General features: G+C 41.0%; 1 protein-coding gene across 1 annotated transcript in view; it reads left to right on the top strand.

Moving 5' to 3' along the window:
- Positions 1-918: 918 nt before the first annotated feature.
- The window catches only part of LOC104465210 (Down syndrome cell adhesion molecule-like), a gene marked incomplete at both ends in the record, with an annotated part of 39,063 nt that continues 21,766 nt past the window's right edge, over positions 919-18,215 (top strand). The window contains 5 exons of the mRNA XM_010078165.1: positions 919-1,133; positions 5,915-6,193; positions 8,146-8,421; positions 10,928-11,224; positions 12,036-12,311. Coding sequence (XP_010076467.1) covers positions 919-1,133; positions 5,915-6,193; positions 8,146-8,421; positions 10,928-11,224; positions 12,036-12,311 — 1,343 coding nt within the window. The remainder of the gene's footprint in view (positions 1,134-5,914; positions 6,194-8,145; positions 8,422-10,927; positions 11,225-12,035; positions 12,312-18,215) is intronic.

Here is an 18,215-nt window from a genome sequence, read left to right as displayed (position 1 = left end):
ACAGAGATGACAGTCCGAGCGTCCCAGACTGAGAGGTGACCGGGGTGGGGTGTGGGGAAGGCCTTGGGAGAGCGATGCGGAGCCAGAAGAGATCCGAAACTGAAAGGGCCCCGGAACCAAAAGGGATGATCTTCCTGGGGGTCCTCACCTATATACTGGGCATGACGTGTATGTTATGGAATAAATTATTGGTCACTCTGGTTCTCAATCTAGTAACCAAAGAACAAATCCTGGGCTAGTAGCTGGGGCTGTGCCCTCCCAGCCCCCCCCACACTGTCTGCAAAGAGCAGAGAAGCTGAAGGACCTTGAAATATCCTAGCAACAATTATAAACATCCCTTTCTTATCAACTTTTCTTCTGAGCACAAATCCAAAACACAGCCTCTTGCTAGCTATTATGAAGAAAGTTAACTCTGTCTCTGCTTAACCCTGCACATTGGGGTAAAAACTTCCTCCTTTTGTGTTTCTCTTGCTTTCACTGATCCCTTAGTTTTACTTCTCGTGTTTTGTTTTTTTTTTTCCCCTCAATTTTCTGGTGTACCTGGACAACAAATGCCATTTTGGCTAATATTATGCATGTCATCCCAGACCGTCTAACACACACAGCTCTGCTGTTGAATTGCCATCGTATCACTCTACAATATTGAATTAAACTGGATTAAATTCTGCATTGGTTCTTTACCTTGTATTTTATTTCAGATGCTTCTTGGGTATTGTTTGTTGATTGTGGTATAGACAATGGCACACTTATTTCCTTCATTCCTTACGTTTTCCTTACAGATCTCTACCTCTTTTATAAGAAGTGCACATGAATTAATATTTTGATATCTTGAATACTTAGTAAACTTACAATTGACAGCTTCTAGACTCTGGCAAACAAACCTTCAGGACCTTCCAGTCTCTGTCGTCCATCCCTCAGTCTGAGCAAGCAGAACACAGTAACAACCTGCAGGTATTTTAAACATTGCAAATTCTTGTGTCTTTCAGGACCTAGATTTCTCATCACATCCACGGGAGCCTTGTATATTTTAGACGTACAGAATGAAGACGGACTGTACAACTACCGATGTATCACAAGGCACAGATACACTGGAGAAACACGACAAAGCAACAGCGCAAGACTTTTTGTATCAGGTGCTCCTTTATATATCATGTTAAATTAAGTACTGAATATGCCTCTCTTTAGTGTGTTGAACAGGCAAGGCAGGTTCCTGTGCCTGTATGCACTAACAACCAAGTCCTCTATCAAATGGAAGGTAAAAGTGATCAGCTGTGAGCTGCTGCTGCTGCAAAATAAAATGTCCCATTTAAAAATACTTTTTTTCTGTTTTTTACCTCCTATTACATATTTCCAGAGAGCTTGCAGGGTGCACTGGCATTTACTACAGTGATTTTTAGTAGGTTGAGAGTACTTTATAAAAGGACTGTGGATGGGATCCATGCCGTTAAAAGTAGACTTGAGCAGTGAAAGTGTCTTAGTTACCTTAACTTGTTTTAAGGAGGGGAACACTTTCAGGAGTAGTATATCTGACCTACTTCATCTGGCCACTTTGGGGTGGGATAGATTGCCCCATGGTGCCTATTTCACTCTGTTACCCATAGCAGGAGCTCAGGACATTCAGCTCGTCTGTAGATATTTCCACTGCAGGAGTCTCAGGTTTGCTGAGGTGCATTTCAGCCTTCTTTTTCCTTCGTCACACTCCTTCCCTGGGGAAAACAGTGTGTTCCCCTGCTTCCAGGAGGGATCTCCAGCCAGAGAGGTATGTGACCTGCCCCAGGCCACCCAGGGTGCTGCAGGTAGACAGGAGGGTTAGCTGGTGGCTGTCCATGGGCAGAGTCCCAGGGCAAATGGCCTTGTGCAACAGGTACGAAAATGCAAAGGTAGATGCAGTATTTAAACTTTTCCTTATCATTGTAAATTACCTCCTGACTGTTGTGTGTGTGGTGGACTGTTGGATTACCCCACACATACACACCAAACACTTAGGGCTATCGGTACAGTGCTGCTCCAGTCCCACCTTCTCCCCATTTTGTCTCAGTGAGAGGAGGTGCCAGTTGTGGGTAAGGTGAGAAAGAAAAGCAGACCCCAGACCTGGGTTTGGAACTTGCTCTCAAACATCTCTGTATAGGATTAGCTCTTTCCCATCTCCCTTTCCTCTCTCTTATTTGCTGAGTGCCTGTAACTGCACATGCTGTTTGCATGTGAGCAAATCCACAATTGCATTCCCACATCCACAGAGATAGCTAAGACTGTATCCCAGACTCTTTTTTCCCCCCATATCCTTGGCCTTACAGAAGGCATACCCACTATCCCACTGAAAGCCCCATAGAGCTTTTTCTCCTTTTCACTGTTAAGTTGCCCTAAAAAGGATAATCCTAAAGATCAGTCAGGGTGTGGTGACCTTCACAATGTAACAGTCAGTGGGGTCATTCTCCTTTTGACCTTGTCCTCTTGTCTTTTGGTCTTTTTGTCATAAAAAAAAAACTAGTGACTAGGTCTCAACTCTGCACCCACTGTTTGAGAGCCCTAAGGGAGATAGAGGTGAGCACAGGGATTTGCCTTAGTAACATACTTCCTGCCCTTCTCCAAAACGGTCATTGCTGAAGGATTCTGGAGCCCTTTGATCACACAAGTCAGTACTTAAATACACTAATGATAAAAAAACAATGTGATTGTTCAGGTTAGAATCACTCACCAGCCAGATCCAGGAGTTTCTTCCTTTGATATGTGTCCCCTCTGGGTATAACTCTTGCTTCTGCTTTTTCCAGTCAGATGAAGATGTAGTTTTCCTGTACAACAATCTGCCTGCTTTGGTCTTATAAGGATAGCCAGTCCTATCCTTCTAGCTAGCTTTGTAATATGGTCTGCTTCCGTATGAAATCATGCTAAAGCTGAGCCAGTGGTAACATAAATAAAATCAGGCTTGTATCTTGGTTACAAGAATATTTCTAGTTGTTTCACTGAACAAAAGGGGAAAAATGAAAGCTCTATCTTGTTTGTGATCAGGACAAGGACCCTAAAAGTTGCACTCTGTCTGAAGTTCCCTTTTCTGTTCTCCTCCACAGACCAAATCAAAATAGGAAATGTTACCTGTGTGCAATAGCTTTTTTTTTTTTTTTCAATTCAATGGAATTAATTATTTTCTGTTAGAGCTATAGTGGGTTCTGACTTCCAGTCCTGTTAGTCTACTGAATAAGTGCAGCAATTATGGGCAGTTTGTCTCTTAATATTTCTCTACCAGGCTTTCTTGTTTCTTTTCTGGAATTTATATTTTAAAACAATGCGTCATTTAAGAACTGAGACCAAAGAATCCATGATCATAGTTGTGAAAGGTCTGCTTGTACGAGACCTACATTTTTCCCGCATTTTGTATCCATAAATATTTTTTGCTCATTTGGGGATGAAATATTTTGTGGTGGATATTAACCATAGTCTCTTGGCCACATTTTTAATACAAGTTAAGCTTTGTTATTGTTTGAAACAGTGAGAAAGGTAACATGCATTTAGTAGCAAAATACACGTGAGTAATTAGGATGGCTATCACTGAAGTGAAGTTCCAAATTCCATTTGAAGTAAGAACATCTTGAAATCATGTGGCCTTTCAAAACAAAATTAAAACTGAGGCCATTAACAACCTACAGAATATTCCTCTAGTGCCCATTATAGTGTGCTTTTCCAAAAATAATTTTGTCCAGCCATGAATCCCAGCTCCCAAAATCTTTCCCATTTTTTAACCCCCACCCTCCAAAAAATCCTTATGATTTTGAAAGCATTAAAAGTTTCTTGCTCTGTCTGAAGTGGTTTCGCACTTTGCCTGGGCCCAACATTGACACATATGTGGTTCTCTGCAGCAAACGAGGAGGCTGTTGAAGTGTAATATTTACTAGCCAAAACTTTTCCTTACCATTACTTTAATTCCTCCCCTGGTGGCCCCCATCCTGTTTTGAAGTCCATACAGCACTTTGTATTTTTGTACTTAAAGGATTGCAAATGGGACCATGTATATCCTTCACAAAGTCTTTTCAAGTTAAAAGTGTTTGGAGAAGATACAAAGCTCCTGTGAGTTTTGAGTAGGAATGCACAGACAATACCTTTAAAAATCAGTTCTACTTTTTTATTATTATCTAATTATTACTTTCAACTGAAGAAATTGATTTTGTGTAACCTTCCTAAGAGCGAGAGCTGTAATTCCTTGCATGTTTGCATTTTTACTGAGTTAGTTCGTCGGGCTGCACAAAAGAATTTAAGCACTGAAAACATAGATGCCTGACAACCCAAAAGGCAAGAAAGGAGTTGGCTAATCAATCAGTCAAATTGACATTGGTCTTCCCAGTAGCATCTTGGCAGATTGTGCTTTCACTAAGCCAGATATAAAAAGGATGGCAAGCTCAAAAATATAACCTGTCTTGATGCCAAATATGGACCTTGAGGTTACTGATGCATGCAAAATAATTTGTTTAACTAGTGGCTGACGCATTTCTAGTGAGACAGACAGTAGGTTGCTGTAAACTGAATGTGGTTTTGCCTCCAGTGGCTCAACTTTTTGCTGGCATCTAGAGAGCAGAAAAACCTCTGTGGTCATCTGTCACTGAACTTGGCATTTAGGGTTTTGTTTAGATATTCACATAAAATTTACTTAGCCTGTTTGTTTGCCATCATAATTTTAGTTTCTAGATTGATAAGATAATTTGCATAGTGCCTCTAGCTGTTTGCTCTCAAGTGTATCCTCCCACGTGAGGCTGGAGTTCATGAAGATGTATCTAAGCTAGTTTAAAACTAATTAGCTGAGATACTGATTACACTATTGCTTGAATAGCATGAGTTCAGCCTGAACTCCTTTAATCTCTCCAGCTCCTAACAGGAACCTGTTGCGGCTGCCCTGTGAGCAGTACCTGAGCTAGCTAAGTCAAAGACTGCTTGAAAACATCAAAATGCTTGCAATCACACCTATCCCCATGCAACTATGTCAATATACCCAAAAATAAATTGGTGTTTCAGATAGGAGTAAAAGGAATTGATCAGCATGTGGAGTTTTTTTGTGAGACAGAAGTCTGAGCAAAGTGGGTGCGATGAGAAAACACTGAGATGAATATTTGTTGATTTATCGTTCAGTATTTATGTTGCAATAGCTCCAGGATGAGCTTCCATCATCCTGCATAAAACTGTAAATCACATCAACCTCTTCCTCCAAAAGTTTTCTAATGTAAAAAGCTGAAATCACAGGCTACTATTTCGGGCGGGGTACACACACCTTTGGTGAAGGCACTCCGCCAGACTTCTGTGAGATACAGAAATATATGCCAGGTGCTATGCAAGTGTGTTGGTCTGAGCACTGCTTTTCTCATTAAGTTGAGCACAGAAAGTTGGAGTATTAAGTTATATGTTGGTCTTGTCACATTAAGTTCTTTTTGCAGAGAAGAGGAAAAGGTTCATCTGTCAGTTAGGCTGCAGATAGAAATTCCTGTGTCTTAGCCTATTTCTCTCCTGACAAGGGAATAAATTGCTCCTTTAATTCAAACCTTCAGACCACCGAGTAGCACGGAGAATGTGCTGGCTTCTTTCTAGTTGAGTAGCGCAGGGTTAACAGTAATAATTGTTAAGGCAACACATTTCTGGCTCTCCATTCCTCTGATAGGGGACATGGGGGATGACCAGAGAAATGGTTGCCACCTGGAAAAAGTCCAGTGAGGGGATTTCCAAGTATTCATGAGATGCTCTGGTAGTACATGCTGCTGGACCCCAGCCACCACTACTGAGATATTACAGACTGATGGCTGGGTCACAGTAGCAAACTGTAGTACATAAAACACTGGGCTAGTAAGTAAAAACATGCAGGAGAAAAAATATTCACATATTTCTTAGTGAATGAAACAATTTTAATGCTCCCTATGAAAACTGCTGTTTGCTCTTTCAGATCCAGCGAATTCAGCTCCATCTATCCTAGATGGGTTTGACCACCGTAAAGCCATGGCAGGACAGCGAGTGGAGCTGCCTTGCAAAGCATCAGGGCACCCCGCACCAAAGTATCGTTGGCTGAAGGACAACGTTCCCTGGGAGCCCGACAGCAGGTTTCGGCAGACAGTTACAGGTCTGCTGATCGAGAACACGCGCCCGTCGGACTCAGGCAACTATGTCTGCGAGGTGTGGAACAACTATGGGACTGCTGAGATGATGGGGCGACTGTATGTGAAACGTAAGTCCTGGACTGAGTTAAGCTCTCGGGTCACTTCTTGCCTGGGTGTGTGCATGAGGGGAGATGTTGACATATCTTGCTGTATCTTCTGTTTTGTTACTTTTCCTTAGATTTGCTTAAACTTCTCCAAGTTGTGGAACAACAGTAAGTAGGCTCTGTGGAGATGAGTTCCTTGGACAATTGAGCAAGCAGAAGTGCACATGGATGCAATTTATAATGTAGCTGTACAATTTATCACATGGAGGATATATAATTTAGAAGCTTGAATTGGATGCTTAAAAGGAATTGCAAATGTTCTCATGAATAAAGCTGCCAAACTTTCATTGCCATGACTCATGCTGTTCGGTAATATTGAATAATCATACCTCCCCTCAGTTGAGTATTCATGTGTGAATATTCCGAATGTTTCATAAATTCTACAAAGACAATTATTACTCAGAAGTACTGCACTGGAAAACTATTATTCTTCTAATGTTAAAAAAAAAATAAAAATGTTTCCTGGAATAGAAACAATGCTTTGTGAACTGATGTTTCTACCTATACAGCATGAGTAGCAAACCTAAAAGGGGGAAGTTTGTGAACGGTTCAGGCCATAGAAATGTCTTCACAAATAATCACACACAATGTATTTGGGTACAATAAAACAGAGGTCAAAGATCAGTAATTCATGAATTTTAACACAGGAGCTTTGCTTCTAAATGTATTCATGAATATTACTTGAATTCAATCTGTGTTGTATGATACAAAGTCACAACTTCCGGAGTCATGATATAATGGTATTGCTAGTGATACCAGAAGTATCCTCAGTGCCCGGTGATACGTTTTCTTTATGGTCTCAGTGGTCAAACAGCCAATAAGTATCTTCTGGATCAGGTGTTCCATCTTGTGTGTTATAAAATTTTCTGTAAAGAGAATGAGTTAGCTGAGGAAATTTTTATGAATAAGCATGTGTACATATTTGTGTGTATGATGTATGCAAGTGGGTGAAAAATAAACAGATTTATGTGTATTTATTATCAGAGATGGTATTGTTGTTAGCAGTCCCTTATCTTTACTCAGAAGTCAAATCAAAATATGCAAAGCATGAGATGAAATCTGTATTCAGTAATGCTGGTAACTGTTAAGGGGCAGGATAAAGATTCTTATCCTTGCATTTACATTTATGTCTTTTTTTCACCACTGTTCATCTTTTTTTTTTTTTTTTTTTTTTACAATATAAAACTTGCATTGCGTATGTCCTATTTTTTTTAAGGCTGATTTGAAAATACTGTAGTCTTCCATGTTGAAACAGAAAATTTAGTGAGCCCACACAGAGAAACAGTTTTATGTGGACAGATCCTACAGGTGTCTGTGGGTGCACCTATATTAACATTTTAGTGTGGGTCTTCCACTCTTAAAAGCTGTTCTCCTGGTTATTGACATTTACTGCACTTGTTCAGATCAGGGAGTGGCTTTGAAATATGTGAACTGGGTTCCCTTTTTCAGGAAATTAAACCAGAAGATGAGCTCCAGGAATGCACCTAATTCATCAGTTCAAACGTCCACACTGAACTAACCTGAAGTCATGTCCTATCCTCCCAAAAGATGTGTAGTGCCCAAAACATGCTAGGCTCTTAGCACCAATGGTGTTACTCAGTAGATCTGCTCCTACTGTTCATTTAGGCATGGTCTAGAGTATTACATCACATGTTAAGTAGGTTATCCCTATAGATCTATGTTTTGTGTCATGGATGTTTGTGGCCAAAATACTTGTTTAGAGCAAACACAGTAATCTGTTTTTCCTTTGTGTTCTGGGTTTGGGGTTTTTTGTTTGTTTTTCAGAAAGGTATGGCTGTGATTTTTCTTGTTCTCCTTAACCGAGAATTAATTTGTTACTTGCACATAAATGCATGTATATACTTAATGTTCTTTATTTCCCTTTCCCTCTCTCTTATTTTTGTTTAAATCTGCAGAACCACTAAAAGCCACGATTAGCCCACGGAAAGTAAAAAGCAGTGTTGGTAGTCAAGTGTCCTTGTCCTGCAGTGTGACGGGAACTGAGGACCAGGAGTTGTCCTGGTATCGTAACGGTGAAATTATCAACCCTGGTAACAATGTCCGGATCACTGGTGTCAACCGGGAGAACCTTATTATGGATGGCATGGCCAAGAGTGATGGTGGAGCTTACCAGTGCTTTGTGCGCAAGGACAAGATGTCTGCTCAAGATTATGTTCAGGTGGTACTAGAAGGTCAGTAACTACTTGTTCAGCGATTCTGGTCTCCATAATACATATGTAATCTTTGGTGTCATTGTAAAGTGAGGGAGAGTGGACCCTAAAGAGGAGAAGCGAGTACTCAGGAACCATCAGTGTGGTTTATTGTGCCCCACTCTGAACAAAAAATAATAGAATAAAAAAAAAATATTTGAAAACAAAAATCCCTCCTGAGCAGTCCTTCCAGGCTTCTTTGGTTTTTGCTTTTGTTTTTTGTTGGGGTTTTTTTGGTGGGAGTAGGTGGTGGTGGCAGTGCTGATTTTTGACATTAGCTCTCAGCAGGACATGAGAGAAGAGGTCTCTATTCAACTCCAAACATCTCTTTATGGGCATGGCTTTTCTGGTTGGGTGTATTGGCTGAAGACCTGGACATCATCTTAACTAGATGACACAATATTCCACATGATAACCAAGTGAGGAAAGTAATCAATTTGTACAGAGCCAGTTCACTAATGAGGCTGTAGTGCAGTCATGGCATGGACACTATTTTTAGAGTCTTTATAGAAACAGCAGAGATTACCTGCCTGGACCAAGTTACCTTGGCAACCATCTCCCATGACTAAGAAAGTCTAAATAGCATATTGATAATCTATCATGATGTCGAGAGAGTGCAGGTTATCAGAGAGCAACAGCAGGAAAGATTTCAAAGACACTCAGGTCTCACTGGGAAAATAATGTCTGCTTTCATCTCCAAAAAAAGGCTGTCACTTGAATTAAAAAAAAAAAAAAAAAGAAGAGGAGGGGTGGCAGAGGTACATACTGTACACATTCACAGATTTATTGGTCTTGTGTCAACTTTCTTTCAGGATAAGAAAAGCTTTTTTTTTTTATTGCTGCTGTTTTGCTTTCTGAGGAATGACAGTATCTAATACACAGCAAAGTAAAGGAAGAGAGATAGAGATGAAGATAAACAAATTAGAACCCTGTCACACAACCAATAGGACAGAAATTAAAGGGAGAGAGGAGGAAGAGGAGAAAATTATGAAATCAAATCAAATTAAATGCACCTCCAGGGATGCTGATGTCTTTCAGCAGCCTGAGAGTGGCAGTACCTTATGTTTTTGACTAGGGGGCAAGCAAGGGAATTTTTCAGCCCTGTTTTTAATTCTGCTGTGACTCAGCATTTTTCATGGGTGCCAGTTCTCTGTTTCCTAGGTGAGGTTGCACTGAAATTCCAATGGAAGAATTGGGATTTCCAGGGGAGCCATCATAGTTCAAGCCTCCCAAACATATGGGTAACACATAGCAGAGTGTACATGAAGAGACAGTATATAGTGTGCACAAAGTAGTGAGTCACACAGATCATGAGACTTGACCATGAGTCCTGTCCTGATGCTCTCTGCCTTGTGCCACACTGAAGGGATTTGCCCTTAAAGGGCTTTGTGTACAAGGTGAGTTTTTGAGTGTCTTTGGCCCCTCTCTAGGCAATGGGACATCTTTTCCTTCTGTTTCTTTCAGGCACTAATACTACAGGAACACTAGAGTTAGCTTACTTACCACTTGGCTCTTTAAAACCAGATGGTAAACTTACATCACTGTTGTCCAAACTTTGGACTGGATTTCTTCCTGTGTTCTGCATACTGCTCTTGGTATGTGGCCTTTTGCTCCCAATTACATTGAAATTCCTTCTAGATACAGCTTTGAAACTAAGATTTTCAAAGGAGAACATGCATCGCACAATGTCAGAAAGAACTTCCCTAACAGCAGAGTGTTGCACTCCTAAATGTTATCCCTCTGAACTCACTGAATAGGTGGCTTTTTAATCCTGTTCCCTACTTACAATCTCAAACTTTGTGTCTCCATCCATTCTCTTTAGTGAGTTGCCTGGTAGAGGTTGGCTAAATTGTGACACAGATGACAAGAGAAAGCATTTTGATTGCTCTCATTTCAGAGGAATATTTATCTGTAGCACAAAATGACCACAAAAAGAAATTGGCATCACTGCTATTACTGGCAATGGATATTCAGAAAAGCTTAATTTAATGTTTTTCTGAATTGGTATTGTGGGTCAGGACTAAACTGCATTGGCACAGCTTATGCAAGTTATGCCTGGCTCTTGCCAACAGGATTCATCCGTAGCTTTCCCAGGAGCTGAAATCTACCAGGAGAAAAAAACTTCCAAATGTGTTGAGGTTTTGCTGTATGTCTTTTGCAATGAAGTGTGTATGGTTTTAACATGTTTTCTGCAAGAACCTGGCAATTCATATAGTTGTGCAGAGCCTGATCCATCTATTCAAGTGTTTTCCTTCACCAGGTTTCTTAGAAGATGAAAAAATAGACCTGCAGTAAGCAAAGCATCAGTTAAGTACTTTACTAACACCAAAATTTGTTTCCCTCTCTTAATATTTAGAGTTACATCCTGGAACACAATTATTTGCATCTCTTCTGAAAGAGATCTTGGCTCACATGATAGGCTTCAGGATAGAGGGAACAGCTTTAGAGCATGCAAGTACTATTCTCCTGCTTTTCTTTCCATTGGCAGATGGAACTCCCAAAATAATTTCTGCCTTCAGTGAGAAAGTGGTGAGTCCAGGAGAGCCAGTCTCCCTTATGTGCAACGTGAAGGGGACTCCTCTGCCTACAATCACTTGGACACTGGACGAAGATCCCATCATGAAGGATGGCAGTCATCGTATCAGCCAGATTATCACCTCCGAAGGCAACGTGGTCAGTTACCTGAATATCTCTAACACTCAGGTCCGAGATGGTGGAGTTTATCGCTGTACTGCCAACAACTCTGCTGGAGTCGTCCCGTACCAGGCTCGAATAAACGTAAGAGGTGCTTGTCAAATCAGCTCCTCAAAAAACACACATAACTCATTGTAGTGGAGAAGGATATTGTTGCATGTGATGAAATGAGTCTTGGAATGCTAAAACCAACTTACCGTTTTTCCTCTCCTTTTCTTCCCCGCTCTCTTTTCCCACCCTGCCTCTCAAGCCCCATCTAGAAAATGTATGGTATGGTTAAATGTTGGAAAAACCCTTTGGCTTGTGTTCTATAGTCTATTTTTTCCTTTACTCATCTCTATTAGTTCACAGTTTCTTTACTGTAGTCCTGCTGTGCATGGTTTTTTTTCTTATCCTTTCTTCCTTCATTTTTTCAATGTTCATTGTAATTATTTATGTATACACTACTTTAGCTTGCATTTCTAGCTCTACATGGCATAATACCCATCCTCATGGTATTATACTTTACACATGTCAAAAAAAAAAGCTAACTTTTTCGGTGTTCTCATGTGTAACAGGATTCTAGCTTTGTATTGGTTTTAGTATTTCACATTAATCAAAGCATCCTCAGCCTTTTAATTTGTAATGCAGCAAAGATTTTATCAGGCAAGTGTTGGATAATGCATATACCCCCACATAATTAGTATGTATGCTGCAGGGTGAGGAAAAACTAGAGCATATAAAGATTAGGGAGACTGCTTAAGTAGCTCTTAAAAGGAAAAACTGTCAAATGCTAAGAAGTGTTGTGCAAGCTGCATCTGTAAATGTTGTTAATATTTGTATATTCAGAAAAATTGTATGCATGTTTCCTCAAGCAAATGTGCCTTTAAATTGTTTTCAAGAGTTTCTTTTTACCTTTCTAGGGCCAGCAAGCATTCGCCCAATGAAAAACATCACAGCAATAGCTGGTCGGGACACCTACATCCACTGCCGTGTGATTGGCTACCCATATTACTCCATCAAGTGGTACAAGAACTCTAACCTGCTACCATTTAACCATCGCCAAGTAGCTTTTGAGAACAACGGGACACTGAAGCTTTCAGATGTGCAGAAGGAAGTAGATGAGGGTGAATACACATGCAATGTTCTCGTTCAACCTCAGCTGTCCACCAGCCAGAGTGTGCATGTGACAGTAAAAGGTGAGCTTAACTCGGAAAACTAGAGCCAAGCTAATAGCCGTGTTGTTTATAGAAACGCAGAACTGCACACGCAGGATTGTCCTGGCAGTTACATAATGGGCACTTAAGAAGGTTAATCCAGATTTGTGTTTATTTTTAATGATGACATAGATGTTAATCAGTCACTGTGTCTTGTTCTCTCTTGACTTTTACCCTCCTTCGTTCAACTGGTAACATATTGCTTTCTAAGTGGAAGCCTTGCAGGAGCAAGCTATCCATGACCAGTTTTCACTACAACAACTAAGTCAGTCAATTAACGGTTTGTCACCAAAGTTTCACTGGTGACTGTCTCTGCTCGATGAGAAAGTTCACATTTTCATTAGCCAGTGACTTTCCAGCTTTTAAAAAATGAGATGAGAATTGTAATATGTGTGTTTCTGTCAGTAAGCAGAGAGAGGAACTAAAAGCTTGATTTCCTTTCATTAAGTGTGCTTTTCTGAATGTTCTTGATGCTTAGAAAGGTAGCACTGTAAAGAAATGTGACTTTAAATTGTAATAGGATACTTAAAATCTATTCAAATAGTCCCAGGCAAGGATGTTCAGATGGCCCTGAAAGACCTCTGTGATAGATGAGAATAGCAATTTTTTAGCATTGTGCTCTGACTGTTTTGATATTGGCAATGTTCAGACCTATTCACAAGGACACAAAAGACAGAAAACTTGATTGCAGTAGCACCTAGTGTTGAGCAATGGGGCCACTAAATAGTGCAATTCATGTGAACCTGTGGGAAGAAATGAGGTATAATTTCACTGTTCCTGAAGTTCTTCAAAATTTTTCCTGAGCTTCTTTGGGGAGAAGAGGAGAGGAAGGAATAAAGGTTGATTCCTGTATCCATTCTCAGATAAAATACAGAGAACAGTACGGTAAAGTGACTGTTACAGACATCTAATCTTTAACGTCTTTTTTTTCTATTTATTTAGCACTTTCTTGTTTTCAGTCTGGAGTGATGTAATTGCTAATTATTTCAAGAGGTTAGGAGATTAGCTTTAAACCACCAGCAATTTGGACTTAGAAAGACATGACATCTCACACACCTGAGACAATCAGGGCCACTGGTCACACACTGTGGCAAAAAACGCTAGTGTCACCATTTCTTTTAATGTGTGTGGTACCTTACCTACATTACAACAATATCACAGATCTGTTGATGCAATTTAGGAGCTGAATCCCAAATTAGTAATTGTGTTTCTGCTTCACTAACAGTTCACCAGGGTAAATCTGGTGGGGAATGCTGCCTCTTAAATGATACCATTCTTCAAATGACTATCAAAATGAATGTACACAGACAAAAAAAAAAAAAAAAAGTCCAGCAGTCTATCCTTACAACTCGGGCATTTAGATCAAAGCATTACTAGTGACTGAGAATGCTAGCTGGTGCCTCAGGTGCAATACTAGTTTTGATTCCATTAGGTTACAATTTCAAACTCGACAATTCCTTCCCCAGAAAGCAGATTGCTAGCCTCTGTCAATTTTAATTGAACTGTAGCTTTTGTCAATGATTTTACTTCCTTGAAGATATTCTATTCTGTTTCTGGATATTCATCTGCCAGGGCCATTGGCTGGCCAGAAATCTCAAACAGTGACTGAATCTACTCTGAATAGCTTGCATAAACATGTGGCACATTTGAAGAGTGCCAGTGGGCTGAGCTGCTGTTGCAGCCTCATCCCACATATGCTCCGTAAGGCAGATGTATTGGAGCAGTGCAAGTTGCAGCGTGAAAAGCGATCCATGGCACATGCAAACACGTCAGCGTGGCTCATATCTACTGATCTGGGGCTGCCAAAGTTGGCTGCAAAGTGCCCTAGCTGTTTCTTCATTCCCTGGCCCTCACAAGACACTGTTGTTTAGAAAAAAGTTCATAGCCTGTCAAAGGTGAGCTTTGTATGTCAGACTTGAACAATTCTCAAGGTTCTGCTATTGTAGCTCAAGGTCAGCATTGCCACAGTGTTTTTTTAGATGGCTATGTATTGTTTTCTTCCATAAATACATCGTGATTTCATGTAATATATTAGTGGAGAGTCAAAAGTGGCCCGTTGCTTTAAAATATTATTAATGTCTGTGCTGCCTTTTTGTTTTATGTGTCCCAAAGTTAATGTGATGAGTTTTCAGGAGCTTATATTTGATTCCACGAAATACAAAATATGTCCCAGCTTGCATACTAGAGGTTAAAAGTGCTCTGGAATATGACATTGTAAGGAGAGTTAATATCTGTGCCCAAATATCCTTATTTATAGTTCAGTGTCTCATACCATCAGTATACCTATTTCTTCTCCAGAGAAAGAGAGAGAATTATTGTACATCTTCAACATCATAAGTCCTTCGGTTTCTTTTAATTTGCTACAAGTTTCCTGGGTGACCTCAAACCAGTCATCCAAAGGGTGATTCAGAAGAGATGATGTTTAATGAGCTGCTACATGGTGTTTTGTTTCTTCCATGTTCTGTTCTGAAGACATAATTATCAATCTCCTCATGAGCTTTTCTGAGATGATAATCTCTGTGGTATCAAAGTGTTTCAGAAACAATGCATTCATTTTCAAAATCCACCTGGTTGATCAGGAGTGCTTTGGCAAATGGCAACTGAGGCACAGACTGAACTTAAAAGTATCGACGAATTTTTGTATGTTCAATTTCAGAAGCCTACAGCTTGATTTTTTCCAGCTCACCTGCTGCTAGGTAGTGTTTATATGTTCAAAGCTCTGCTCCCATTGAAATGAAGTTGCTTCTGAGAGTTCTTTTTCCTTCTTCAGATCAGTCACTTCACCCAGCTTAGCAACGCCCTGGGAAAGACAGATTTACTTAATTTCATTAGCATTATCTGAGACATCTGTGGCAAAGGAGAATACAGAATTTGGCTCTACAGGGCAGCGTTTATCTGCATTATGCATACAACCGGCCTTTCTTGTCTGCAGTCCTCTGTCACATTTACTGACCACTTTCCAAACTCTCCAGTACTTGGAGCATCCTTGTTTTGTCTTCATTGACAACTTGTTAAAAGCAGCATCCACGGAAAGGTAAGCAACAACATGAGCATGTAATCAAATACAGGAGGGCTGCCCATTCTGTAGAGTATTTTGAGATTTACAAGCATCCAAATGAAAGCAAAATCTTGAGAATATTCTTCAGAAATCACTGTAAGATCTCAAACAGGAGAACAGAAAGTTTCTTCACAATGACTTCAAAATGAGATCCTGGCTGCCAGAGAATCCAAGAGTGGGGTTTATCATAGAATCACAGAATCATAAAATGGTTTGGGCTGGAAGGGACCTTAAAGATCATCTAGTTCCAACGCCGCTTGCCATGGGCAGGGATACTTTCCACTAGATCAGGTTGCTCAAAGCCTCATCCAACCTGGCCTTGAACACCTCCAGGGATGGGGCATCCACAACTTCTCTGGGCAACCTGTTCCACTTTCTCACCACCCTCACAGAAAAAATTTCTTCCTAATACCTAGTCTAAATTGTCCAAGAGTCTAAAGTCTCTTTCCATTTAAAGCCATTATCCCTTGTCCTATCACTACATGATAGTGATAGGCCCCCTTCAAACACTGGAAGGCTGCTGTAAGGTCTCCCTGAAGCCCTCTCTGCTCCAGGATGAACAACCTCAACTCTCTCAGTCTGTCCTCATATGGAAGGTGTTCCAGTCCTCTGATCGTCTTCATGGCCTGCCTCTGGACCCGCTCCAACAGGTCCTGCTCTTATGTTGGAGACTCCAGAGCTGGATGATGATGTAGATGATATCAGTTGCTCTTCCCTTATCCACCAGTGCTGTAACCCTGTCGCAGAAGGCCACCAAATCTGTCAGGCACAATTTGCCCTTAGTGAAGCCATGTTAGCTGTCACCAATCACCTCCTTATTTTACATGTACCTTAGCATAGCGCCAAGGAGGATGTGCTCCATGATCTTGCTGGGCACAAAGGTGAGACTGACCAGCCTTAATTCCCTGGGTCTTCCTTTTTTCCCCTTTTAAAAAGGAAACAAGGCTTTTATAGAGCCTTTCTGTTCAGCTTCCCACCTGGAAGACTGTCAGGAAGCCAAAAGCTTGAGAGCTGGGCACTTATGTGCTATTTGACCTTAGGCCAGCTACTTCTTTGGTTTTCTGATCAGAAGAATCAGTTAGACACCACATGAAATCAGTTGTCCCATTCTTAGGAATGACTGATGCCCTTGTCTCATAGCCACCTACCACAGAGGCCTGCAGACTCCCAGTAATTCTGTCCCACGGAGATGTGGCATGCCATGCCCCACTATCCCTTGCCTGTAACTTGTCTATGTCCCAAAATCAGGATCTTGGAAGCTAGCGGTCCCATAAGCTGTCTGCTGGGAGCTGAATGGATAACCTGTCAGGAGAAGGCACAGGTTTCTGCTTGGCAGATGTAGGTCTATTGGAACCATGCCTGAGTCCCATCAGAGCTTTTTGGAAATCAAGCCATCTTGGCATTATTTTTTTTTTTTTTTATATTTAGACAAATGAATTGGCCAGTTTTGAGGTCTGACAAAAAGCCATGACCCTGTTACACCCTGTAACACATGCCTAACAGACTATGACTGTATTCACATACTCAATTTCTGGTATTTTATACCTGTTGACCACTTGTCTCTGTGACTGTAGTAACACCCCTTCAACATGTTTTGCTTTGGCCTATGTTAAATGCAATTTTCTTTTTAACTTTTTTGTAAAGTAAACTGAACCCCCTTTCTTCAGCCTCCTGCAAAGTGGAAACAGTAGTTACTGACATCCTCAGAAGTAATAATTGAGATTAGCCTTGCTAAGGATACTGCATAGGTCCTCACCAAGAACAGAATTATTCTTAACAGCACTCGTTCCTTACTCTGAATTTGGCCCAACTCTAGTGGCTTGCCAGTGGGGTTCATATACATCTGCCAATGGCAGAGGACTATTGAAGTCGGACATTGTAAGGATAAGAATATTCTGTAGAAGATGTAGGATTTTGTGTTCATGCCTTTTAAGTATCACCTGTCCAGTTTTCTTCAGCTCATCCTTGCTCTTCTGCTCTGGGTTCCAAAACTATTCTGTCCTCCATGTATTTCCCATCTCAGTCCTCATTTCCTCAGCACCCTGTTCTCATGACTCAAAACTGGTCTTTCCCTTCAGAGCTCCCAATCTTCCTCCCAGCCTCCACTTACAGTCGTCCCTTTCTGACAGGCTTTACTTTCTCCATGTCTGGTGGGTTTCAGACTATCTCCTCTTTGTGTGAGCCTTAGTTTGCTGACAATGCTGTACCTCACCCCGCTGCTTCCTTGTGGCAGTCTCACATCCCCAAACGTTTTCCCAACTCCATTTTACCAAGCCCCATCACCTCTTCAATCCCAACACAAGCCTGTCCCCAACTTCTGACTTCCCCCACTGCCCCTAAATTCAGTTCTGTAATTTCCTTTTGTTGTCTTGGACACTGCTTTGAACTTCTGGTCCTTCACTTGCTGCTGCTATTTGCATGCCCAGGAATGCAGACTGGTTCCTCACCCTTGTCCCTTGGCCCCCACATCTCCTTTCTTTCTCTCTGCGTGGAACTAACTTTTTTCATGCTTCCTGCGCCCAGCACAGGAAGCTGTACAAGCACTAGAGAGACAAATCTGTCTGCTTTGATTTCTGATGTCTCACCAGACTGCACCTACCCCATGTGGCTGGAACTGACTCAGACGCTGAAGGTGGTGCTAGGATGAGTTCAGTACTGCTGGGAGCTCTTAGCTGCTAGTCACTGGAAAAGGTCTTCTCAGGTTGTGAAAACTGTAAGGTTTTTCTCTATTTATTTACTTGGTTTTGCTCAGACTGCAAAATTTCGGCACCCTTGTGATGATTTTTCATGGGGACAGCAAGAATATCTGATGTTAGTGCCACCACCTG

Source organism: Pterocles gutturalis, unplaced genomic scaffold, assembly GCF_000699245.1.
Source record: "Pterocles gutturalis isolate BGI_N339 unplaced genomic scaffold, ASM69924v1 scaffold33048, whole genome shotgun sequence".
Lineage (NCBI taxonomy): Eukaryota > Metazoa > Chordata > Aves > Pterocliformes > Pteroclidae > Pterocles > Pterocles gutturalis.
Note: the sequence above shows the minus strand (reverse complement) of the source record. Positions and strands in the feature narration are given on the sequence as shown.